A 27,602-nucleotide genomic window follows, 5' to 3' on the forward strand; every position below is an offset into this window, starting at 1 on the left:
ATTTTTACCATTGTACAAATTCTTATTACTTTTAGCTCCCAGAGCTTAGGAATATATGGGCAATTAGAATGTATCAGAACACTAAAGGGAAACCCAAGTATTCATATGAAAAAATCAGCGGGGATAAAGCCATCCCACTGTCACTGTGACTTACTCTCACCTCATGGTACCCCAGTGCTGTGCCAGAACATATTTTCTTTTTATAAAAAAGATTTATTTATTTATTTGAAAGTCAGAGTTACACAGAGAGAGAAGGAGAGGCAGAGAGAGAGAGAGAGAGGTATTCCATCCACTGGTTCACTCCCCAATTGGCCGCATCGGCCAGAGCTGCGCTGATCCGAAGCAAGAACACATTTTCAAGGAAAAGATTTATATTAACATGAATATAGAAGAATCCAATTTTGTAATTAAAAAAAATACAGAATTTGTGTGCTCTCTGACTTCCCCCCAAAGCCCACAAAGCCCAACTCATTTTCAGTTCTGTGGGTGCTTAACACAGTGCCTCTATGATCTTTTCACCTTTTGACACAGTATCTGCTTCATGGAAAAGTCTAAGGAAAAACATTTAAAGGCCATACCTAGAGTAACCATATATTCTAAAATCAAAAATCTTTGATTAGTAAACTCTATTGAAGTGAAGAATATATATTGCCTTGTAGAGCTGTCCATATTTTTTCAAAGCCTTTTCATAAAGTACCTTCTTCCATCCTCTCAGGTAGGTAGGACCAATATGTTTTTTTTTTTTTACATTGCACAGAAGAGAAACAGACATAAGAAAGTAAAATAACTTGACTAAGACCACATGGTTAGGAGTGCTGAATTCTAGTCCTTATTTCCTAAAGAGCTAGACCTACTTTATTACCATATCTAAAAGGCTGCATTTGGAAAGATAGCAAGGGAAGTCTTGTTGTACAAAATTAACTGTGCCATGCCCCAGTCAGCTCCCCTATTTCTTAGAGGTATGGCTAATAACCTGTACTTTGGACTTAGGAATTTTCTCTTTCCCCTTTCCCCACTCTGTTTCCTGAAATAACAATTAAGATCCATGTGGGACTAATTATAGCAATTCTTGAATTTGAACTTGCAGCCATTACCCAATTGAGGTCACTCATTTTAAATTAACTTGCCTGGTCAGAACACAAGTTTGGTTCTCTTCAGAGCCCAGTACAGAGAGGCATCAGCTTACTCAGACTTTTAATTAACTAGCTAAATAACCTGCACTGTGACAAGCTGCCTATGATTTGATGGAGTCATTCATTTGCATTCAGACAAGGATCAAAATACATTGTCAGAGCTTCAGGGACTGAATCCTAGAAACCTGTGCAGTCTCTTGTTCAAGGCTGTGAGCCACTTCTCTTTGGTTCCCTCTAATTATTTTTCCTATACTTTTGTTCTGATTATCCAACATTCATCACAAGTACAGCTTGTGATTAAACAATGACAACTCATGTCACATGCTGATAGCGGATGGAAAATTGGAGTCGTGATCATATGAACCAAGCACAAATCTTTGCAAAATAATTAGAGGAAGCCAAAGGGATATCCCCAGCAACAAAAGGAGAATTTCTGAAGATTGAGGCCACAACTGTTCCTTACTTGGGTCATAATACATAATAACAGTAGGTGTTCAGTCTTTGTGAAGGGAATTCATGGTGGGAGCTGACCATCCCACAGCCATATAGTTCTTATCACTAGTAATGATTATTATTATCACACCAACACTTAGTCAATGGGTTTTTGAATTGCACAAATCTGATTTTAACTTCAGGTTCCATCATTGTCTGCCTGTGAGGCCAGAAGCAAATTACCCCCACTTCTCTGGGCCTCCATTTCCTAAGCTGGAAAATAAAATGAATAATAGTTCCTACCTTAAAAGGTTTTGGTAAGGCTTGAATGTGATAAAGTAAAAACCATTTAACACAGTGCCCTGTATACAATACATGCTCAATAAATGCTAGCTTCTGTGATCTCCTGCTATGTCGCATTACCAGGGCATCTTCCCACCAGGGAACTTCTCTTTCCTTATCACTGCCAGCGACAGCCTCTCCCTCTCCCCATCATTCAAAACCTGGTCTCAAAGATGCCCCCTTCCTCTCCAGGAGAAAACCTTCCCCAGTCCTCTCTTCTATATCTCAACCTGTTCAGTGCCCATCCCTCACTATGCCTTTTTTCCGGGCTGCATACTATTTTTTTAAGATTTATTTATTTATTTGAAAGGCAGAGTTACAGAGAGACAGAGAGAGAGAGAGAGAGGTCTTCCATCTGCTGGTTCGGTCCCCAAGTGGCTGCAACAGCCAGAGCTGAACCAATTGGAAGCCAGGAACCAGGAGCATCTTCCAGGTCTCTCACAAGGGTGCAGGGGCCCAAGGACTTGGGCCATCTGCCACTGCTTTCCCAGGCCACAGAAGAGCTGGATCAGAAGTGGATCAGCCAGGACTTGAATTGGTGTCCATATGGGATGCTGGCACTGCAGGCACCAGCTTTACCTGCTATGCCACAGTGCCAGCCCCTCTGCATACTATTTTAAACGGCACCATCTTCTGCTTCATCAGCAACCTGGACTTTTCTCCAGGGTACGCTATCCTTTAAGCCGTCCATGTTAGAAACACTACCTCAGTGTCACACACTGCAGGTTTAAGCTGTGGGGTTACACGAGACGAGTGAAGAGTTAGGGATGGAAGAAAGCGAAACAGCACTGGTTGAATCCCTTTACATCCCAGGCACTCTGCTAGGAATTTTAACTGCGCTTTCTCCCTTTAGGCTTCACAATAACCCAAAGAGCAGTACCATAATGATTCCTAATTGACAAATGTGGAACCTGAGGTGTGGAAAAGTAAAATGACTTGCCCAACGCCTCCTCAGCCAGGAAGAGGAGGAACTGGTCAGTCTCACTCCAGAGGCCAGTCTCATCTGCTATGCTTTCTTGCCTACTTCATGGATTGGTTTGGTTTGATCACTTGCAGTGATGTATGTCAAGGCAACGTGTAAACTTTAAAGTGCTGTATATGTGTGACGTAAGGGTCATCGCAGTATAGCAAAGGTGTCCTACCCGTATGTATCCCCTTGGCACTAGCCTTTCCTGTACATGCCAACAGCCTCCTATTGTAAGTACATGCTGTTCTCCACTTGAAGACTTTGCCTCAAGACAGAAATGTTGGGGAGGAAGTAATACTCCTGACAACAGCTATCAGCCCACGGGGAATGGGAATGGAAAGTCAAAGACACAACTTCCTGGCCCTTCTGGTGGATGTGTTCCCCACCACTCCCAGAGGTCACCAGAGCTAATCTGCTCATTCATGGACCTGTATGGGTTGCTTGCCCTTCCCTGTCTCATTTTCCTCCTCCCTGTCCAGTTCTTCCTGGAATTACCTCCAATTACACTACTGGTCCTTAAGTCTTTGTGGCAGTATCTGACTCTGGGGGAGTCCTATTTAAAACAAAAAATCGTTCAGAAATTCCTCCTCTGGCTCTTTTCTCAGCAGGCTGGTTGAGTGCCTTCATATGGCTCCTGCCTGCCCAAGGCTTCTCATGGGAGAGTCTCATACACTCACTGAGCACCTGGAACACTCAGAGTCTCCCTTCATACCCCCCTTACATGAGGATCACATCATTGAGAGTCCTGCTGTTGGGTTTTCCAAGTGCTTTTATTATCAGGCAAAGAGTGGTTCCTAAATTTCAGTGTGCATCAGACTCTCTTGAAATGAAATGTTAAAATGCACACTCCCTGGCCCTAACCCAGACTTGTGAATTCGACTCTCTGGAGAGGAGGTCAGATGCTTGAATTTCCACAGATTTCCCAGGTGATCCACTTTGAGAACTACTATTCTAAGACATTCATGTAGCCTGGGCCTCCAGGGAATATACTTTGTGTTCCATAGTGTTCTCTCTACCCCAAGGCCCCTGTGGATACAAGTAAAAAGGCCTGGCAAAGATACGCCTCCCTGCTTCTGAAATGAAGTGTGCATAGTGCCAAGGTCCAGTTGTGACTGTCAGAGTGGGGCAGCCCTAGACCCCCAGGCAATGTTCTGCAGTGCAGAGGAGAGATCCATCTTACTGACATGGTCAGATTTCTTTTCTCTCCTCCTTCACCACCTGCCCCTACCCCCAATCTCCCCTGTGGTAGAAACACTGGGATGACTGCATATGCCTACTTAGGTTAAGACCTGCACATAGAGGCCTTTCACACACACACACACACACACACACACACATCCTTCCTGAGCCATGGTTACTGTAACCCATCTGGAGCTAAGAGAGGAGAGATTAGAGGAAGATGGAAGGGTGGACTACTTTGTTCCTGATGGTTTACCCTCAAATTTTTATCCTTTTTGCACCCTGAACTCAAATGTCCAAATGCAAACCCCATACTTTCCCTCCATCTGTAACCTAGTGCTATCCTAACCAGTGACCCCACACACCTCTGCACCTGAGCACTGATGCCTGTCCATATCCTCCACCCCATAGCAGGAGCAAACCTCTTCTCTAGCTTTTGGGGTTGGAGGACCTGAAATCAGGGGAGGCTTCATGGAGTAGGCTCTATATGAGCTGGGCCTTGGTGGATGGATGTGACTTCAGTAGGGATGGGGGACAGGGTGGGAGGAGAAGGGGGCATTGCAATAAGGAATAAATAAGATAGAACTTAACTAATGTAGGATAAGCATTGGTCTTCATGCTAAGAACTACAGATTACATTATTTCACATATTCTTCCCCGCAATTCTATGAAGCAGCTACTAGTAATAGATTCATCTGACAGATAGGGTACTGAGACCCCTAAAAGTTTAAGTTAATTGCCCAAAGTTAGGCCAGCGCCGCAGCCCAATAGGCTAATCCTCCGCCTTGCGGCGCCAGCACACCGGGTTCTAGTCCCGGTCGGGGCGCCGGATTCTGTCCCAGTTGCGCCTCTTCCAGGCCAGCTCTCTGCTGTGGCCAGGGAGTGCAGTGGAGGATGGCCCAAGTCCTTGGGCCCTGCACCCCATGGGAGACCAGGAGAGGCACCTGGCTCCTGCCTTCAGATCAGCGTGATGCGCTGGCCGTGGCAGCCATTGGAGGGTGAACCAATGGCAAAAGGAAGACCTTTCTCTCTGTCTCTCTCTCTCTCACTGTCCACTCTGCCTGTCAAAAAATTAAAAAAAAAACTGCCCAAAGTTACACAGCAAAGTAAGAACCCTGTAGTCTTGACCACTCTATTGTACTGCCTCTCGACTATCATGTTTTCTGTTTCACAGATGGACAACTGGGGCTGAGAGGATACGTGATTTGCCTAAGGTTATCCAGGTTACAACTGCCAAGGCTGGGCTATGCTGCCATTCTATTTACTATCTCAGCACGTATTCCCCTTCACGCTTAGCTTTTCTCACAAATCATTCCAGTCACAATTTCTTATGGAGTTAGCCCTGGATACCACCACACTTAATGCTTTTACTTGCTCCAAATAAAAAATCTCTCCTCTAGTGTGTAAGCACTGGAAAACAGCAAGGCTCTCATGAAATCAAGAGAAATAGTCTCCTGAAACGCATCTCTCTTCATTTTCAAAGTAGCATTCTATTTAGCTTACCTATTTGTCGGGTTCCCACTTATAAAAGCCTCAGGAAAAAACAGTGATCAGATCTTAGGTCAGAGACAAAGTTCTTTCGATGTATAGCAGGTTTTGAGTTCATCCTTCTCTCTCAGTTGTACCTTGTTCATATTTCTGTTCTCCTAGTGGCTTGTAACTGTCTGTTAGCTTAGCTGTCTTTCTCACTGGAGTGTGAGCTCCTCCAGGCTAGGGACAAGCTTTTGCTGACCTCTGTCTCCCCAGGGGCTAGCCTCAGAATTGGTACAGAGCAGGCACTCAACAAATGTTCATTAAAAGAAAAGAAGAATCAAACATGGTTAATAGAGGCAGCTCCTCCAACCACTAGAGACCTCAATCCATAGTCCTTCTGAGCCCAGTGGCGTGCTGGAAAACTAACTCTTGGAAAAAGAAAAACAAAAGCCCTGGTTTGTAGCACTGACCAATTTCTGTGATATTAATGCTCCCATCATAGCTGATTTCAAGCTATCAGTGGTTAATAGCTGGCTCACAAAATTCCTGAATGCTGAACAGTTGGCTTTCAGGAGCCCCCTGTGTTGAGCTGAAAGTCTGTAATTCTGCCTGGAGTGCTTGAACTGTTTGTGTGTCCGTGTGATCACAAAGGTCTGTGAGCTGGCAGAGTGGGGAAGATAGTGCCAGATCCAGACAGCAAGTGTGGAAGGACCCAAGCAAACATTTGTGAATTAGGAGAATCCTCTGTTTTACCTCCCATGAACTAAGCCTCTGTCATTTGTCATCCATTTGCAAAATGAGACCTACTTGAATGACATGGCTCCCAGAAGAGGGAGAAACCTGCCAAGTAAGCAATTACCCTGAAAATCAAAGGCCTAAAAAGCATATTGAGTATCTGAAAGATATTTGTTTTTATTTGAAAATATAAATGTGGTCACTTACCTACTTCAGTAGTCAAAAAAAAAAAAAATCAAAGAGGAGCCAGTGTTGTGGTACAGTGGGTTAAATCGCCACCTGCGACACTGGCAACCCATATGAGTGTCGGTTCAAGTCCCAGCTGCTCCAGTCCTGATCCAGCTCTCTGCTAAAATGCCTGGGAAAGCAGCAGATGATGGCCCAAGTGATGGTCCAAGTGCTTCCAAGACCTGGAAGGCTCCTGGCATCAGCCTGACCCAGCCCTAGCAGTTGTAGCCATTTGGGGAATGTACCAGCAAATGGAATATTGATCTCCTCTCTCGCCCTCTCCCTTTCCCTCTCTCCTTGTCTCTGTAACTCTGCCTTTCAAATAAATAAATCTTTTGTTAAGATCTCACAGATTGAATGCTGGAGACAACATTGCAGAAAGAGAAAATGCATTCATATGTCTTAGGATACATACCTGCACCTCCCTGTTTTTTGTTGTTTTTGTTTTTAACTTTTTTGTTTGAAAGTCAGAGTTAGAGAAAGAGAGACAGACAGACAGACAGACAGACAGACAAAGACTGATCTTCCATGTGTTGGTTCACTTCCCAGATAGCTACAACAGCCTGCCTTGGGCCAGGGCAAAGCAAGGAGCCAGGAGCTACATCTGGGTCTCTCACATTGGCCCAAACACTTGGGCCATCTTCTACTGCTTTTCCCAGGCCCTTACCAGGGAGCTAGATTAGAAGTGGAACAGCCTTCCAGCCCTCTCTCCCTCTCTCCCTCCCTCTGTAAGTGTTCCAAATAAATAAATAAATTTTTTTAAAAAGCACTATCTCAGAGAGGGCATTTGGTACAGCAGTTAAGATACCACTTGGGATGCCCACATCCCACATTGTAGTGCGTGGGTTTAAGTCCCAGCTGTGCTCTCAATTCCAGCTTCCTGCTAACACACACCCTAGAAGGCAGCAGGTGATGACTCAAATAATTGGGACCATGCCACCCACTTGAGAGATCCGATCAAGTTCCTAACTCCCAGCTCCAGCCTGGTCCAGTCTGGCTATTGTAGGCATTTGAGGAGTTAATTAGTGGATAGGCGACCACTAGCTGTCTACCTTTCAAATAAATTAAATAAATAAATAATTTTAATGCACTGGCTAAACTAAATCTATCATGAATTTGGGTGGATACCCTGTACAAAATACAGAGACTCTACAAAAGTCATATATAAGGACATGTTCAAGAGAAACTAATTTCCTTCTGCTGGACTACTCTAGATTGGAGACTGAAACCATTTCAACCTTCTCTCCAAAAAAAAGTGACTGGAGTATTTACTGATATAAATAAGGTGCTAAAAAAAGGTTCTCTAGATGAGGTACTCCAAGAAAAGGTACAGTGTTTGAAATGCATTGTACTAGATAGCATTATTCTACGGAAGCTGGCTGGTGGAAAGATCCAGGTGCTTAATGTACTTATTATTGGCCCAGGACTAAGGACTGTAGCTGATCGAAGACGCAATGCTTCCTGGGAAAGGCAGTACATGCAAATTGCCTAAGAATGGTTGTGTGAGTCTAGATGCGTCAGTTGTACCTAATCCCAGGTATCATTTGCTACCTCCTAAACTGTCCCATCATTTGGCTGCCTTACAAGGCTCGAGGATCTTTAGAAGTAGGTGGGAATAATACTTAAGATTTGAACCAGAAACTAAGGCAAATTAACCTTTTCTTCAGGACAATGGAATGTGATCTGCAGTCTCTTTCCTAAAGATACAACTATTTCCCACCACTCCTGATGGTATAAGAGAGGACTTGGGCTGACACTTGCCTGAATGGATATATTTTCATAAGTAGCACTTATTTTCTTACATGTGGTTTCATGGTTGTTATCACTTTGGATATGGCTAAATGTTGGTAAATAGGTAAGTTAAAAATGTTAAGTAAATAGTAGTAGTGTGTTCTACAGACAAGCTACAAAATCACTAAGGAAGTTTTAGGAGTGAAATTTGAAAACTCTTGTTTTAGGGCTAAGACAACCAAACATTCCCACAAAGGTCGAAATGCACTTCAGTGGTTCCTTATCCCCAAAATTACAGTCTTGATAAAGAGTAATCTGTTGCGCCTTTAACTTAGTTGTAGTCATTTATTGCATCTTACTTGTATGAGTTATTTGTCTTTCCTGCTGTTTAGCATTAAATCTTCCACATATTCCATTCGGTCGTGATGAATGCAATAGTAAAACATGGGGAATGAAACTTCCAACAGACATGTTCCTTGGTAAAATCCTTGTCCTCTAATCCTCACATCCTAGCATTGTATGTAATGCCTTCTTCAATTGCTGTCTGTCTGCATAAGCTTCTGTGTAGACAGCATAAGCATCAATGAGAGCTCATGGTTTTATCTCCATTCTCCTTCTTTCCAGAAAGCTTCAGCCTTTATTTCTCCATCTGCACCCTCCCTACCCCCATTGCCATTGGACTGACTTTGGTACGCGTGATTGGCTCCTCTGTGCCTCACTAACCCAGCGCATTTACTCCAGTCAGATGACTGCAATGTGAAGCACTGCCACTCAGTTATAGGAGAGCATGTGTGTGCAGACTGAGATTATTAGAGAACAAGTCTAACAGAATGGACTTCTGATATGTATTTACTAAGACTTAAGTAATTTCGTAGATTGGAGTTTTCATTCACAGTGATGAGCACCTCTTACCATATCTAAGATTTCTTCTGAGAGGTGTGACATGTTCTAAGGCTGCTCTCTGTAGCATACCATTCATTACACTTGCCACACTGCCAAAATGAGATAGGGTGCCTTGGGCAATGGGAACTATTTTTTTTTTTAACTGAGTGCAGAAAAGGGAGAAGGAGGCTAAAATGTCTTCTCATTGAACATAAATAATATAGTTTAATAGCTTTTTCTTACCGAGAAAATATTCATACAATAAATGAGGAAAACCAGCTAAACTAGAAACCAGAAACCCCTGCACACTCACACTTCTCCCCCAGCCGCCCTGAATCAAAGAAAAACTGATTTTTTTTTTTTTTTAAAAAAAAAAAAAAAAAAAAAAAAAAGAAAAACTGATTAAGGTGAACATCAAGGAATGGTCTGTACCCAAAGCAAGATCAATCTTTATACATAGATCCTTTTTTGGCACTGATGTAGAAAATCCAAACATGGAGATACTTAGGTCTGCAAATAACCTAATCTGCATACCAGATGGATCTAAGGGGGAAAAAACATACACACTTCTCCACACATATTTTTTTCTAAAATGTGAGCATAGAAAAACAGATGCTTTTGCCTCCCAAAGGATCTGTGGGCCTCTCTCAAGTAGTCTTGTGGAGCAATTTCATTTCAAATTTCTAAAATTATAAAAAGTGTCTAGATTAAACATTAAATTGAAAAAGAAAGGGCCTCTTATATAAAAAACCAACTGAATATTGTATAAACTATTTTTAACCAGTGATACCCAGAACCTAATGGCACGGATAAGTGGGTGAGTGGGGTAGGTAAGGGGAAATCTGGAAATGGGTAGATGATGATTCACTGACTTGACAAGAAATTTGGTGCTCTATGCATGGCAGTGTTACTATGTAAGACCTTCTTCTTCGGCAAATTGCTGTTTAAGCTTCAGTGAATGAGACTGAGGCATTTTTTCTTCCAGATCCCACATTTAAGAAGAAAAACGGATTTCTTTAAACCAATGAATTTTATCTACATCTCACACATTTCCCCATATTGCATTTATCATACCTGTCATTGTATCAATCCATCCGTCCTCTCCAACAAACCTTAAAAGGCAAAGTGAATGCAGAACATGGGTTGGGGAACTTGGTATTTTTTTCCTTAAATTTCATAGTCAACTGTAAAAACAGCTTTTATACTTAAAGTTCTGAAACTAATTCAGAAAGAGCTATTATAATTACTGTAAAAGCAAAGTTGAATATTCTCGTGGTTACCAGAGTCATTATATAACTGAGGGTACAATTTATACCTCGATCATCCATGAAAAGAATAAAGATTCAGGGCTCATTGAACAAGAACCATTCCCATTAACTATATAATTATTTTTATAGCAAATACAATACTCCTAGCCCCCTCTATTTCCATAACCCTTGTACCAAATTTTTTTTTAAAAAATGGAAATGCCAAGAGCAAGATGTGACATTTTTGGCAGTGAGGACTCACCTACACTAGCATGGTCCTCAGCAGGGTCATAGCTGCTTCACAAAAAATTTCATGGTAACTGAAATTGCTCTCTTAAGGGCTGTGACTTTGTCCAACTGTAGGCTCATATAAGTGCTCTCAGTATGTTTAAGGCAGGCTAGGCTAAACCATGATGTTTTGGAGATGAGGTGTATAAATGCATTTTTTGCATATAATATTTCCAATCTATGATGGGTTTATTGAGATGTAACCTATTCTAAGTGGCAGAGCATTTCTATGTGCTAAATACCAAAAGTCCATACTTGCTTTAAGTTCTTAGAGAAGAGGAAAAAGAGATGTCTAAAGCCACAGATAGGGAAGTCTTCAGGAAGAGACAGGTTCAAGGTGCTCCAGAGAAATGGAACCATACATCTGAATGTTGTGCTGGCAAGGCAAGCCCTTAAGTAATTTCAACTGGAGAGAGGGAGGGATTGGGGGTGGGGGTGGAGAGACAGAGAGAGAGAGAGAGAGAGAGAGAGAGAGAGAAACATGATTATGAGATATCTGTTTTCAATTAATTTAAACTATGAGCTACATTTCTGACTGATTATTTATAGAGGAAATGAAAGGTTAATGAATGTCTTGAGGAGGTGATTTCTCATGCTGCCATGACACAAAATGAGTTGTTAGGTACCTTCTGGGACATATTCTTCAGTATCTGCTTGTGAGAAACATCCTTACTGAGGACATTTGTCAACTTTGGGTGGCAAGTTGGGACCATACATTTGTTAAATTTTTAATTCACTGACAAGCCTCAACATAATAAAATCAGAGGGCTTTGAGTCTGCCAGAAAAATGAGCAATATTCCCAAGGACATATGATAGAGCTTAGACAGAAATAAGGAAAGAACCTGAGAGGAAACAGCGTAGGTCTCTCTCACCAGAGGCAGAGTTTACAGTCCTTTGCTCACAGGGAAGGTGAGAGGAAGCAAAAGAAAACCACGGGGTAGTGAGAAGAGCCCCGAAGAAGCCAAGAGCCCAACCTCATCACTCACTGTTTGTAGGCAAATCACTCACCTTGCCTGAGCCCCCATTTCCCTGCCTGTAATCTGGCCTTCCTGTCTCAGTGGGACCTGACTGTACAACATCTACAAGACTGTTTTGAGAGGTGCATTATGTAAGTACATAATGGATAGAAATGTGGGAACAGGTCATTCATGAAGACATTGTTTTTCAGGTTCAGAAAAACTTGAAACGATTACAATATCTGCTTTTAATCCAGGCACAGATGGTCTGTTCAGAGCAAGCTCACTTATTTGAAGGTAGCTCTTTCACATCATCCTTCCAAAACTTAGCCTTAAACTAGAAGCCATGGGAAAGTTTGCTAAAGATAGGAACACTTAGGTGTCACAAAGCTGCTGTACTAAAGCCCATAATTAATTCCTCATCCTTGCTTCCAATGCTTTCTTAACTCTTTCACATACGATTCTTACCAATCTTAGTTTTCCAGTTCAGAGTAAATTAAAAGCTGCAAACAATAAGGGGTGTAGATGCAGGCAGGGAGTGATATTAGAAAGAGGTACATTGTTGGCAGAGGAAGTGACAGACTGACTTAAAGAAGAAGGAGGGGACAAAACGAAGTAGACCATGTTGTACCACTGCACAGTATAATCATGGATATTTGTTGTGAATGCCTGAGTCATCGGCCTATGGTTTATTGTGTTCAGTAACTTCTGCTGAAAAACTCAGGGCTGTGTATATTGTATTTTAGGGAAAGATTCCATCAGAAATGCTCAAAACCCAGTACTTAAGAGAGTAATGTCTATTATTTCAAATTCTTTCTTTTATGCGGCAGCTATGACCCTACTGATGTTGAGATAGGTGAGGTTTCACTGCAAAATGTGTCATGTTTTGCCCTTGGTCTTTTCTTTTTTAGAATTTTTGGCATAGGGCTTGTGGGAATAGGGTAAAATGGGAGTATTATGTGTAAAATAGTGCGCAGAATTATGAAATCCTCCATTTGCCAGAAATTTTGCTGTGCTTTTCTACAAGGAAGTAAACTTAAACCAAGTATTTAGTGAAAATCTTCCAACTTCCAACCAATACATTTGATTGCAAAATAGTCAACTCACATACATATGTTAAGATAATAAAAATGGGGGCAGTGTTGTACAGCAGATTGGACCACCACCTGCAACACTGGCATCTCATTTTGGAGTGCTGGTTCAAGTTCTGGCCGCTCCACTTCTGATCCAGCTCTCTGCTAATGGCCTGGGGAAGCAGTAGAGGATGGTCCAAGTGCTTGGGCCCCTGACACCCAGATGGGAGACCTGGATGGAGTTCTGGGCTCCTGGCTTCAACCTTTTTGGCTGTTCAGGGAGTGCACCAGCAGGTGGAAGATCTCTCTCTCTCTCTCTCTCTCTCTCTCTCACTGTAACTCTGCCTTTCATATAAATAAATAAATCTTTAAAAAGAAATAAATCTAAAAAGAAATATTTTAAACATCTCTAACTCTGCCTTTTCAATTAATAAATAAATCTGAAAAACACATAACATTTTAAAATAACAAAAATGTCATCTCTAAACTAGAAGGTGTAGTATTAATACAGTTTCCTCATGAAAACTGTGATAAGAATGATGACCTCGAGGAAGGGGTTCTCTGCCTCAGCACTACTGACATTTTCATTGGTTGTGCAGGCTGCCTTGAGTGCTGCAGGATGTCTAACAACAAGCCTGGCCTCCACCCACCAGATGCTAACAGTACACCTCCCAGTTGTGACAACCACAAATGACTCCAGGCATTGCCAAATGTCCCCTGAGGGGAACCCCCTCCCCGACTGCCCTAAGGCATGGTGATCAGCACCAAAAGATGTGCAGAGAATCACAGGTGTTTCATATTCAGGTAGGAAATGGAAAGAAAGCCTTTTAGGAAAGTTTTCAATAAGCAAAAGCAACCTCAGTTAACCTGAAAATCCCATTAACCCCATTCTTCAAGTGTTCTATTCCCTAAGCATTCCAGATAACCACAAAAATGTACAGTACATTCTATTTTCTAATTTGTATGCAAAGTTCAGCTCATTTTCTATCTCAACAGCTAAGTACAGAAATCCAGTTCATGGGTGGAAGAATCATCAGCTTCATTGCTTTTGCCATCTATTTTAAGTGACAATGATGCTACTGACCTGGAAGTTTAGAGGATTTTTGCCCCTCTTTGTTTTGACATTTTAACTTTGATATTGGCAATTCTTCCTGTTTTATCTGGCTGCAACTGAAATGCACCAACAAGGAATCTGGTCCAATTAACTGATTGTACTGTATTTAAAGTCCTAACACCACTTTGTTCATCATTTAAAAGCATGTTCCAGCCATTTCACTGTTTGTGCAGTTGAAAATGCCCTTCCTGAATAAGTAAAATTTCTTCTTTCTTCTTTCTGTAGGTCGTGATCCTGGGAAAACATTCAAGAGGTTATCACTACATGCTTGCTAACCTGGTAAGAACAAGCAAAGTGTCCCTGGGCAGCATGCTGTATTTAGTTTGTGTCATCTGTAATCACCCAAAAAGGAAATACATGAAGTACCTAATGTATTCTCTAGGAGCTTGGAAAAATGACTTCAGTAAATACTAAAACCTGAATGCAGTAGCATTCAATTATACTGTCTTCATTTTATCCATGAAGATACATTTTCTCCTCACTTAAAAATTATTCGACATGATTCCTCACTTATTATTCTTGGATTCAATTTAGATTTATAATGTAAACTATAGTTTAATCAGCTTTAAAATATAAGCCATAGGACAGATGACACAGGAAACCGACTCTGTCCCAATTAATCCAAGAATATATGCACATCTCTACAAGATTTTTTCTTTCAGAAGATGAAACCAAATCTTTTCAAACTAGATGCCAGAGAAGATTTCAACGTAGTGTATTAAGTGACCCTGTCAAAGTGTATAACCACCTTTCTACTTACATGCATCACAATTTGAATCTTTACCTTCAAACTTACCAGGCCTTTTAAAGGTGTGATATTCTAGATGCCAGTATGTCATTAAGGTTTATATTATAGTATATTTCTTATTTCCCTGTAAGGGCAGTTTGTTTAGGAATGAACAAAATGGCTTATAAATTAGTAATATCTGTTTGGCAGAGGTTCTGAATAACACTATCTCCATAGAATGAAAGAGAAATATGAAATTACAACAACAATACTAAGAATCTATTCAATTAATACAAAACATGAGTTCTAACCCCAATTTTGCTTCATTAGCACAACAGAATCATGATCATTATAAAGCTCTTAAACCAAAAGAATAGCAACAAAGGTGAAAGATTATTGTAATTATATTCTCAGGTTCCTTAAATCAAAGGAGAGATCTTATTTTAATAATGAGTATTTTCTAAATGAGAAGCCAAATGTTACTTAAGCTTCTTTCCTAGGAAGTATGTACAAACACTTTATAAGACGAAGACTAGAGCTACTACTTTGAAATGTAGTGTGCATCTTCTCTAATAATTGGCTCCAAGTGGAGCACTTCAGTCCATTTTGGGGACATATGAACCAAGTTTTTATGAGGACAAATCTCTTAATCTGAATACATTCAATTTGCTGCTTAGGTACTCGATTAAGTAAAAGATTGTGGTTCTTTTTCTCTCAATGCAGTTTAGATTAAGGCTTGGCAGAAAATATAGATGTCACAACAAGGTACCTGACACAATTATTAATTTTTTTTTTCATTTCTGCCTCACCAATAAATATTCTGCTCTCCTTCCTCCCTCCTTCTTCCTTCCTTCATCTCCTCTTTCCTTCTCTTCTACCTTATTTGACCTAGAAAGAGAGTATACATTGCAGTGTTTAAAAATGTGGGGTCGGCCAGTGCCGCAGCTCAATAGGCTAATCCTCCGCCTGTGGCGCTGGCACACCGGGTTCTAGTCCCAGTCAGGGTGCTGGATTCTGTCCCGGTTGCCCCTCTTCCAGGCCAGCTCTCTGCTGTGGCCAGGGAGTGCAGTGGAGGATGGCCCAAGTGCTTGGGCCCTGCACCCCATGGGAGACCAGGAGAAGCACCTGGCTCCTGCCTTCAGATCAGCACAGTGCACCGGCCGCAGTGTGCTGGCCACTGCGCGCTGGCTGCAGCGGCCATTGGAGGGTGAACCAACGGCAAAGGAAGACCTTTCTCTCTGTCTCTTTCTCTCTCTCACTGTCCACTCTGCCTGTCAAAAAAAAATGTGGGGTCCACTTATCACTGACAGGACATAAGGTGACTTTACATAATTTTAATGGAAATATATTTTAATATGTATTGGCAAAATATAAAACTAGCTTATCAAAATCAAAACTGTAGATATTATTACTTCCTACGGGGCTAAAGTAGTAATTTAACAGAAATAAAATATTTTTTAGGGGCTGCCATTTGGCCTAGTAACTAAGACACCTGTGCCCATATAAAAATGCCTGGGTTTGATACCTGGCTCCACTTCTGACTCAGCTTCCTGCTAATGTTGACCCTGGGAGGTAGCAGTGATAGCTCAAGTGACTGGGTTTTTGCCACCTTCATTGGGAAACCTGGATTGAGTCCCTGGTTTCCAGCTTCAACCTCAGTCAGGTACTGTTGCGGGCATTAACCGGCAGGTGGGATAGAGGGGTAGAGGGGGAAGGAGGGGACTGACAGAGATCTGTTTCTTTCTCTCTCCCCTGTTTTTAATTTAAAATACATTTATTTAAGAGTCAAAGAGAAAAGAAATGAACATATTTTTAATGTTCAAGTACTCAATAGCATAAACGATAGAGAGATATATAAAAATCCGCTTTTTGTATATGTGATTGTGGTTGTACATGGTGCTGAAGTTTAATATTGAATCGGGGGTTGGAATGTCTGAGTTGTCACACAGACTGCAACCAAGCAGCTATGGATTTCAGTTTTATTAATATAAAACTCATGTGAGAATGGAGGGAGTTCATTCATATGTTGAGTGAGTCCTTTGGATGCAGAAGCTAAGATAATAAGAAGTTCAAGATATATGTTTATGAGTAATACCCATGAGAGATAAAAGGGAGGGAGACACAAATATACAGGGAGAACTTCAGACTATAATACAGGTACGAAGGAGGGAAGGGGAAAGGAGGAAAGTTCGGTAGGAAGGGCTTCACACTGTGGCATAGCTCTAAGAAAGCGCCAGCCTACACAACTGAGAGTTCCAGTGCCGAGATTGCCCCTAGAGGAGCCACATGCTGCCCCCAAATGACAAACTATTGCATACTGCATCCTCTCTTTGCTCAGTCATTGACTGGCAGCTGCCCAGCAAGCACACACCTTGAAAGCTGAGGCAGACCCTGAAGGCACCAGAAGCTGGAAGCTGTTGCCTAACGTTACTCCCTGATGCAAGTTCTGTCCTCAGGAAAGATCTGAGCCATGGTTGTTTCAGTTGGCCTGGGATGAGCAGATAATCTATAAGGACCTTTACTGGTCTAGAATTCTGGCTGATGCTTCTTATTCCTACTGACAATCCTTCAGATAAGCTTTTGTTTCAACTTCGAGATACGGACCTGTGATAAATAAAAACTTGTGTGATGAAAGTCCAAGAGAGAAACACTAGGACAAGGCTATGGGAAAGAATCATTAATTGAATCCTAACACACAACTCAGAATCATGAAACCTTGTACTGAGTGCTGCCAACAACCCAGTGAACCCTTCCCTTGTTGAGCCTCTGGATGGGAATCCAACCCTGGATTACAGCCTCATGAGATCCTAGACAAAAGACCCAATTAAATTTTGCCTGGACCTCTGACCCACAGAAATCATGAGATAATAAATGTGAGAAGTTTTATGCCTCAAAAACTAGAATTATGGAACCTTGGGGGGAATGTCTACTATAAGAACAAGCAAAGTCTGTTCTTTCAAAAAGTAAGTAATATATAGTATCATGTCAGTCTGAGTAATGAAAACACGAACTCATTTATCATGTCTTGAGCTGCCACCCTTTCTGTTCCTCTAGTGACTTTCTTCTCATTTGAACTCAGCCATGTGTCGCTGTAAGTTCCTGTACTCTATATTAAATTGTATTTGGCAATATAGATAAGAAATACTGTCCATCTCTGATAATAATAATGAGACAGATTATCCCCACTATGGTTTCCAGATTTTTTTAAGCAGATGAAAATATCAAAAATACCTCATGCAAAGACACAAACCCAAAAACTAAATGAAAACCACTTAGAAGTCTTGTGGATGATCAAAAAAGGGAGAAGTGGAGCTAAGAAGATGCTTCCTTTTCAAATGAGTCAGCAGGCTGAAATCTGAGGATATATAAACACACACACACACACACACAGGAGCAAAGTCTAACCTAAGTTTTGGTGTTGCAACATCACAGAACCACTCCTTTCTTCTACAAATACAAATCCAAGAATATTCACATTGCCTGACTAAGCTTCCTGGAATCATCTGCACCATAGTTTCTAGTTTCCCCATTGATCCTGGGCTCCATCTATCTAGCAAAGACTTCTTTGTGCTTTTACATGGACCTTCTCTAGTAACAATCCTAAAGTGAGAAGGCTTGGCTATTCCATGAGTGTTTCAACAAAGTCCTGTCACAGATCAGGGTGCACATTTCAGAGTGGACAAAAAGCTGCAGAAAATTTTAGCTTGGTGCAATTCCTGGAAGAAACAAAAGATTACACCAGTAATAAGGCCAGAGGTGCGATCTGTCAAGGCAGAAGTGGACATCCCAACAGAGAAAGTAAGTCTCTTTCAATTCTGTATTAGTTAGTGATGCCTTTTTTGAAAAAAAAAAAAGGATTTATTTTGTTTATTTGAAAGGCAGAGTTAGAGAGAGAGAGAGACAAAGAGAGACAGAGAGTCTTCCCTCCACTGGTTCACTCCTAAATGGCAGCAACAACCAGGGCTGGGCCAGACCAAAGCCATAACTCAGGAGCCAGGAGATTCTTCTGGTTCTCCCACATGGGTACAGGGGCCCAAAGACTTGGGCCATCTTCCGCTACTTTCCCAGGCCATTAGCAGGGAGCTAGATCAGAAGCAGAGCAGCTAGGACTTCAACCCATGCCCATATGAGATGCCAGCATTGCAGGTGGCAGCTTAACCATGAATGCCACAATGCTGGCTCCTGTCTTCTTTTTTTTAAGAAGTTTTCCCATAATCTTATTTTCTCTTCCAGGACTGTAAGATGTTGTTGTTTTTATACTCTGGTCCCAGAAACAATCAGCATGTTCAATGGTACTGCAAAAAGTTCATGGAAACTAGAATTAAAATATAAGTTTATGTGGTTGCAAACAATTTTGAAATCCATGTATACAGGCAGTCTTCAAAATGTTCACAAAAATGCATTTTATGAAGAATATGCATGATTTCAGATTTTTTGCATCACAATACATCTATCTTTTGATTCTATTTTCTAGGACATTTGTGAAGTGCCCCTGTAGATACTCTATCAGTCAAGCAATCTCTTTTGCTCATGTTAAGGTCCTGGATTAGGATCCTTAAAACTGTATTCCTAGGCATGTTATGTATCATAATTTATTTTTTATATCTGTCAATAATAATATCTCAGTGATTGTATGAAGAACCCTAGACTTAAAAAAAGGAATAGATGATGGAGACAATGTGGTATAATGCAATAAAGCACTAGACTGCGAACTAGGAATCAGGTTTGAATCCCAAGACTTCATCCAACTAGCCTTATGGCAAACCAAACTTCTGTGAGTTTATTTTTCAATCTATGAAATGGAAGAGTTTTATCTGATCACTATCTCCAAGAATGTGCTATTTGTATATGAGATGGCAAAACTTTTTTAACTCACAAGTTTTGAATTTACATTAAATGTATACTAGGAAAAAAAACTATCCAACCAATTCTGCGATTTTACAGATACTACTCTAAAGGCATGAGGCTACTTATGTTTAAAAATGTAGTCAATGTAAAGAAAACTATTAAGTAAATTGTATTTCAGGTATTCTACCTATACGGGACAAGAACTACAAAGAACTATAAAGGTATAGTAATGCCTAAAATTTGGAAAACACTATAAGATCACTTTGAGCTCCACATTTCTTCACTTTTGGAGGTCAGTTTGGACTAAAGTAAAACAGGAGTAATTACATAGGCAGAGCAGCTGGGTGAATGCTGAGGACACGAACAGGAAGCAAAACCAAAGCCCTGTCATCCCTGAGGATATAAAGTCATAAGGCACACTGAAGCTTTGAAATTAGTCCAAGTGGGCAAAAGTCAAGAGAGGTATGTGTACTCTTAGCCAGGTTCTAAGCAGAGCTGAGAATCTGAAGGACCAGTGAAAAGAATCTACTAGCTGACACAAGGCAGACAGGCTCTGGGTTGAGATGACCCAACAGACATTTAGTAAACCCAAAAGACAGACCAAAAAAAAAAAAAAAAAACCCAAGCAATTGAGGTGCCCAGAGGAGAACATGAGCAATAACAGGGCTCATTCAGTGCTGTACCGATCAACCACAGTCTCAGAAGATCTGATAGTTTCCCTGCTGAGGTCAACACCAACCCCAGAGAGTTGACAAAGTTGTTGACACTGCAAGTGGCAGTTAGGTAATGTCAGCTGTCAGCCATAGCAGCAAGCAAGCAAGTCAATCATTGTACTAGGGGAAAAAAGAGAAGGAAGTCCATGTATCTTACACTCTTTCTGTTGTGCTAGCTATTTTCTTTGGACTTCTCAATCATCTCAAAATGGCTATGAGGGAAGACTTCCTGCCCACTTACCACCCTGAATCTCTTTTTTAAAAAAAAAGATTTATTTATTTATTTGAAAGGCAGAGTTACAGAGAGGCAAAGGCAGAAAGAGAGAGAGGACTTCCATCTTTTGGCTCACTCCCCAATGGCCACAACAGTGGGAGCTGGACCTATCTGAAGCCAGGAGCTTCTTCCGGGTCTCCCATGCGGGTGCAGGGGCCCAAGGACCTGAGCCATCTTCCACTGCTTTCCCAGGCCATAGCAGAAAGCTGGATCAGAAGTGGAACAGCCAGGACTCGAACTGGTGCCCATACGGGATGCTGGCAGTGCAGGCGGTGGCTTTACCTGCTATGCCACAGTGTCAGCCCTCTGAATCTCTTATAGATCAGGAAATGGGCTCAGAAAAATGTATAACTTGCCCAGACTCTCTTGGCTGATCCAATGCCAGTCTAGATTTTCAACCCCGGTTGGTTAGATTCCTAACAAAGCACCTGGCTCTTCCTGCTTTATCCACTCAACCATCTCAGTGAAACAGAAGGCCAGCCCTCCAAAAGTAACATAAGAGCACTTATAAAGACAAACACTAATGAATGAAGCAAAAGCTGCACATTCATGATAGTGAAATGGCAAAAGATAAAAGGGCTTAAACAACAAAAACAGCTTTGCAAATCTGGGTTTGAAATCTGTCCAAGGGGCCAGTATCTTAACAGGAACCAATCACATCTTCATCACTATCTCCTATCCTGTCACCTTCTCCCCCTCATTTCACATACACACACACACACACACACACACAGAGAGAGAGAGAGAGAGAGAGAGAGAGAGAGAGAGAGTCTCATGCTCCTTCTTTCTTTCTCACTCTCTTTTCTCTTTCCCTGCACAACCACCTCATTCACATTATTAGTATGCCAGAAACTAATGATGGGAGCGTGTACTAGATGAAATCTAATTTTCCCAAAATTTTACTAAAAGAAAAGCTTACTCATAAAATAGAACCCAAAGAGACAGACAGAAATAAACTAGGAATAAGAAAGTGAACTCTGTGGCGTACCAGATCTTAGAATGTTCTTGAAACAGAGAGGAGCTTGCTTTGTTTAGGAGAAAAAAAATGAATTAGAATGAGATTGAGTCATGCTGTTTGGCTTGCCAATAACAACTATTCCTTATGCTCCCTTCCCCTTCCAGGTCTTCTTGTTCTGTTCTCTACTTTCCCTTCCTTTGTTCTCCCATTTGTAATGTTCTAAATACAAAATTCAAATGCTCAAAGCCACGTGTTGTGATCCCTGACACCTCAGCAGATGGCATGTAAACACAGAGCGCATTGGGCTAGAGCCTAGCTTTGCAAGCAAGGGAGAGGGCTTTGGAGGGAAAAACTCCCACTGGTCCCAAGTGCCAGAGAGCCCAGTCATCTCCCCTGGGTACACAATGTCTCTGGTAGCTCAGGATTCCTTTTCTTCTCCAAATGGATATAGGATGCTGCAGAACACCAAGGACATGAGGAGTGGAGACTGGGCTGAGGTCCAGCTTCCTACTATGCATTTAGAATGTCACAGGCACTTGTCAGCTTAAAGTAGCCAACTTGAGACACTCATTCTCCCTCTGCCAAGATGCTCCCATTATAGTAAACACTCTCTCCTCCCCGCTCTTGTCTCCTCCTTCCCCTGTCTCTCTCGCTCTCTTTCTCTCTGCTCTTGCTGTTTCATTGTGCTGCATGAAACTAACAAGGAAAGATCACCTCTAAACCAATATTCTAACAAGTTAGGGTGAACAAATTCCGTCTTCTCCTCTATGCTTCTTGATCATGTCCTCTAAAATAGTGCTTTTTACAATATCTGTGAAGATGGGCCAGGCTTTCCTCCAATTTTCATGGACCAACAAAAATGCAGTTAAAATAAGTTATAAAAGAAGGAAATAAAAAAAAAACAGGATATATAAAATATACTCCAAATTTTAGTATATTCAATAGCCATAATATTGCACTGTCAAATTACTATAAAGGTTTGGAAAGGCTTACTTTCAATTTCTTTCTTTATATCATCTCAGTCTGGTAACAAACAGTGAAACAGCCATCAGTAAGCATGCACTTTGTATAGCAATTTTTTTTTTTTGACAGGCAGAGTGGATAGTGAGAGAGAGAGACAGAGAGAAAGGTCTTCCTTTCGCCATTGGTTCACCCTCCAATGGCCGCCGCGGCCGGCGCACTACGGCCGGTGCACCGCGCTGATCCGATGGCAGGAGCCAGGTGCTTATCCTGGTCTCCCATGGGATGCAGGGACCAAGGACCTGGGCCATCCTCCACTGCCTTCCCGGGCCACAGTAGAGAGCTGGCCTGGAAGAGGGGCAACCGGGACAGAATCCGGCGCCCCGACCGGGACTAGAACCCCGTGTGCCGGCGCCACTAGGTGGAGGATTAGCCTATTGAGCATGGCGCTGGCCGAATAGCACTGTTCTAAACACCTTCACGATAAGTCTTGTTTCTCTCTACTGCCATGTGCCCAAGACCTTGTTCAATTTACCACAAAGGAGACAGAGCATAGTGTCCTGACAAACCTTATAATTATATAGGACAACAAAAAAAATATATAGGACAAGTCAAACTTGCATAACTTGTGATAGTTAGCACGGGGATAGAACAGGTGCTAGGAGAGGGAATGAAGAGAAAGTAGAGAGGGGAATAAATACTCTACAGTGTGGCCACAGAAGACCTTTTAGAAAAACATGGCTTTTGAAATAATGATGTGAAGAGTGAGAAAGATACAACTACATGTAGAATCAGGAAAAGTTTATACATAGAGAACAACATACGTGAAGGTCCTAAAATGGAAAAAAGACTGATATATTCCCTTACTGTCAGAAGGCAATTTTGGCTACAGTAGAATGAGTGACAGTACAGATTATGTAAGGTTTTATCAGGCCAGATTAAGGAGTTGAGCTTTTTTCAACAGAAACAGAAATCCATTGAAGAATTTCAAGCAAGAGGTGGGGGTAAAGACATGATCTGATTTATGCTTTAAAAAAGATCATTGTGAAATTATGAATTTTATGATATATAAATTATACCTCAATAAAGTTATTAGTAAAAATATATTAGTGGATATTTTTCCCCACTAATAAGCACATATATCAAGTTTTGATTATTTGTTTACTCATACAAATAACTCCCACTGGACTGAAGTATCATGAGGACAGGGATAAAGTTTGATATGGTTCACCACTGTACCAATAGCTAGTACTTAGATTTCAAAGTACATTTTTTGATTGGATTCAAGAATAAAAGAGTAAATAAACAATTGAAACAACCTGTAATCAAGTGCTAATTCGTATGGTGTAATTTTCAACTCTACACACTACACCCTCGCAGGAGGATGCACCAGCTTTCTAGAAAAAGACTTGTATCTCTCATAGCAAACTGATAACTGAGTCACCACAATTACTCTGCAATTCCTTATTGAAGCATCACCCAGATGAACAATTCAAATAGTAATAAATGAAAAGCCAACAAACCTAAATTATGAGATAGATAGATGTCCTTGGAACTCTTCCAATCCTCATCCTACTACGTCTATCTTCCCAATAGGCAAGTCATGTTTCCCATTCCTCAAGCATAATCAATCATCAACTCTATGAACATTACCCAACTTATCTTGTCTCTATTTGCACCATGTGCAAAATGTGCCCTAAGAATAGTACTATATGAAGGAAATCATGTATCATATATTGAAAATAAACACTTTAAAAGCCTTGACTACATTGATTTCCAAGTTTCAATTATCCACACTACTGGAGGGAAAGTGACTTATAGTATGTACAAATGTAGAGAGAAGGGATAATACCAAACTCATTTGAATCTTTGGAAGATTCCATCTGCTTGAATGCCAGTTGTGTAAACAATGTCTGTGTAAAAGATAGCTTCAGGGAACCAACCAAGGTTGCTTAAAAAGTCCTGTATGAACTTCTTATGTACAAAGTTCATAGCTTTATACAGTTACATTCAAATGTGGGCATCAGTGTACTGAATCAAACAAACAGATGCAATGTGATTGAGACATTAAACTAGTGATGAAATAAAGCATAATTTAAAAATCCAAATGAGAGTCCTGGCTGCTCCACTTCTGATGCAGCTCCCTGCTAATGTGCCTGGGAAAGCATCAAAGGATGGCCCAAGTGTTTGGGCCCCCGCCACCCACATGGGAGACTAGGATGAAGTTCCAGGCTCCTGGCTTCAGCCTGGCTCAGCTCCAGCCATTGCAGCCATTTGGGGAGTGAACCAGTTGAAGGAGGATCTTGATTTCTTTCTCTCTCTTTCTCTCTCTCTCTCCCCCAATCTCTAACTTTATCTTTCAAATAAATCAAAGAAATCTTTTTAAAAATCCAAATGAGTAGTTTCCTTCCCAAAGAAATTACTTCTGCAGATTTTACCCATGTTGTCAAAAAATATCACTATTGTTGCACAGAGGTGAATAATTAAATGAACAGATACTTGGTACATAGAAAGTAAGAAAGTGAAGTTTCGAAATGCCATATCTATGAACATAGAATTGCCTCCAATATTCCCCTGCCATTTCTCATATCCTCTAATCCCTTCCTTCTGCACACAAAGTTTACTAAACCAACCAATGGAAACAATACCCATATGGCCAGCAAAACCATCAGTATCGACCAAACAGAATTGGTGAAACACAAGCAACACTAAAATTTAATAAGTTCAGGCTAAGCACACAAAAGTTATTGAGTATCTAATTCTCACTTCTAGTTATAAACTTCCTATGAAATAATAAAATGAGTTTGACAGAAATTCCACTTATCACAACAGAGAACTTGGACTTTGGAGTTACTTAGTAATGATGTTGTGGAGCATTTACATATATTTATTGCATACAATGCATGGGAAGTAATACAATAAAGAAGACAAAATCCACAAGCCTACATAAGAATGTACAACTAAGGAGCATAATTGACTCTCTTACTACGTGGTAGAGGATACAGTGACAAATTTGATGGAGCTTTTTCTTACCTATTATTTTACTAACTTAAAATACTGGTGAAGATACATGGGAAAGGGAACTCTTAGACACTGTTGACAGGAAAGCAAATTAGCACAGCCGTTATGGAAAATAGCATAGAGTTTCCCCCCCCAAAAAAAAACTAAAAATAGAACTGTCAAATGATTGAGTGATCCCACTTATAAGTATATATACAAAGGAAATAAGTTATGGGGAGGAGATATCTACATTGCCATTTTCATTGCAGCATTTCTCACGATGGCCAAGATATGGAATCTGGAAATCAACTTAAGTATTCATTAGTGGACAAATGGATAAAAAATATGTAATAAATATGAACAAATGTACATATATATATGAATATTTAGTCTTCAAAGAGGGAAAATCCCTTCCCTTGAAACAACATGGATGAATCTGGAGGACATTATGCTAAGGGAAATAAACCAGGCACAGAAAAACAAATACTGCATGATCTCACTTCTATGTGGAATCTAAAAAAATTGAACTCATAGAAGTTGGGAGTGGAATGAGGCTGGGGAGGTAGGGAAGGGGGAGTGGTTGATGAAAGTGTACAAAGTTTCAGTAAGCAGGATAAATAGGTTATGAGATCTATTGCACAGCAAGATGATTATTGTCAACCATAATGTATTCTTTATTTCTAACTAAGCAAATTTCAAGTGAATCAACAAAAAATGACAGGAGAGGTGATTGATGTTAATTCACTTTATTTAATCATGCCACATTGTATACATGTATGACAACATCACATTGTATATCATAAAGGTATATAATTATGTATCAATCAAAATAATATTGATAAGAATTAAGTGGAAGGACAGGAGAGTCAAGAAAAAGTAAATTTCAATAGAGGTTCCTAGAGCTATTCAGTATGAGATAGGAACTATTTCTAGACAAAGAAACCAAAGTTTAAAAGGGATATGATGGTAGGAGCCAGTGTCGTGAATAAAGCCACAGCCTGCAATGCTGGCATCCCATATGGATGCCAGCTCATGTCCCAGCTGTTCCACGTCCAATCCAGCTCCCTGTTAATGGTCTGGGAAAAGCAGCGGAAGATGGCCTAAAGTGTTTGGCCCTGGAACCCATATGGGAGACTGAGATGAAGGTCCTCGCTCTTGGCTTCAGCCTGACCAAGGTCATTGCAGCCATTTGGGGAGTGAACAAACAGATGGAAAATCTTGTGTTCTCACTCCCTTTCCCTCTTCTGCTCCCTCTCCCTCCCTCCCTCTTTCTGTAACTGTGACTTTCAAATAAATAAATATTTTTCAAAAGGGATATGAAATGGCTAGAGCATGATGTCTCCTTTGGGGAAAATGGTCTAGGAGTAGAGGGGAAGAGATCATGAAAACTCTTGAAAGTCAAGCTAAGATACTTGGCTGTTAATATGCATGGAGAAAGTAGGGAACCACTGCAATAATGTGAGGTAAGGTTTATTATTCTCTGATTTTTAGGCTGGCAAATTTACTTTGTGAAGGTTAAACTGGAGAGGTGAAGAACTGCAAGTCAGAGTAGCAGCTAGGAACCTAGGACAAGAGTGTAGTTCTGTGGTTCTCAAAATCTCAGCTTGTGCTTAAAACTCACTTGTGCTGTTGAGTTAGGTACTTGGGTCCCATACTCAGTAGGTCTAAAGTGCCACTAATTAAACAAAGGGATACAGAAGAACAAAATATTTTGAGGCAATGCAATAAGTTTGTATGGAAGCATATTCTTTTTAAGTTGCACAAGGAATATGGAAGTGAATTTAGTCAGCAGGCAGTTAGAGAAAGTGGTTTCTTGGAGCATGAGGATCTAATTGGAGAGTCATCAGTGTCTCAAAGTAAATTCAAGTTGAAAATTCCAAAATCAAATAAGGAATCCATTTGTTTTACAGATTATAACTGCCTCAAAGTATAATAAATTCATTGACTGAAATTCTTGTGGCATGATTATCCTCTTTTAAAAAAAAGCAGACTCTGTGAGCCCAGCTACAGAACTCATACCTGCTCTCATACTCAAACACTCAAAGTGAAAAATGAGAAAAAGGAAATTAAGAAAGGAGAGATTGTAATGTCTTTGTGTGGAAAGGAGATGCCAGAAGAAGAAACTTGTTTTCAAGCAGAAATGAACTGCTAGTGAAGGGATAAAGCAGTTGCTATAAAAGAGCAATCTGCTAAAAAAAATCAAATAAATATACTGGAACACATTTTTTTCTTTGGTGGAAATGTGTTTTTTTTAAGATTCATTTATTTATTTGAAAGGCACAGTTACAGAGAGAGAGGAAGAGAGAGGAAGAGAGAGAGAAAAGGAAGGGGAGCAGAAGGA

The 27,602-nt window shown here is 40.7% G+C and overlaps 1 protein-coding gene across 4 annotated transcripts in view; it reads left to right on the plus strand.

Moving 5' to 3' along the window:
- GRIA3 (glutamate ionotropic receptor AMPA type subunit 3) overlaps positions 1-27,602 on the plus strand; it is a 318,320-nt gene that overhangs the window by 179,680 nt on the left and 111,038 nt on the right. For all 4 annotated transcript variants that reach the window (XR_011385359.2, XM_008273165.5, XM_002720270.6 and 1 more), the window contains exon 5: positions 14,007-14,060. Coding sequence is in view for 3 of the 4 variants with exons in the window: in XM_008273165.5 (XP_008271387.1) it covers positions 14,007-14,060 (54 nt within the window). In the remaining variant the exon portion in view is untranslated. The remainder of the gene's footprint in view (positions 1-14,006; positions 14,061-27,602) is intronic.

Source organism: Oryctolagus cuniculus, chromosome X (genome assembly GCF_051225735.1).
Source record: "Oryctolagus cuniculus isolate XC-2025 breed Fujian yellow rabbit chromosome X, ASM5122573v1, whole genome shotgun sequence".
NCBI lineage: Eukaryota > Metazoa > Chordata > Mammalia > Lagomorpha > Leporidae > Oryctolagus > Oryctolagus cuniculus.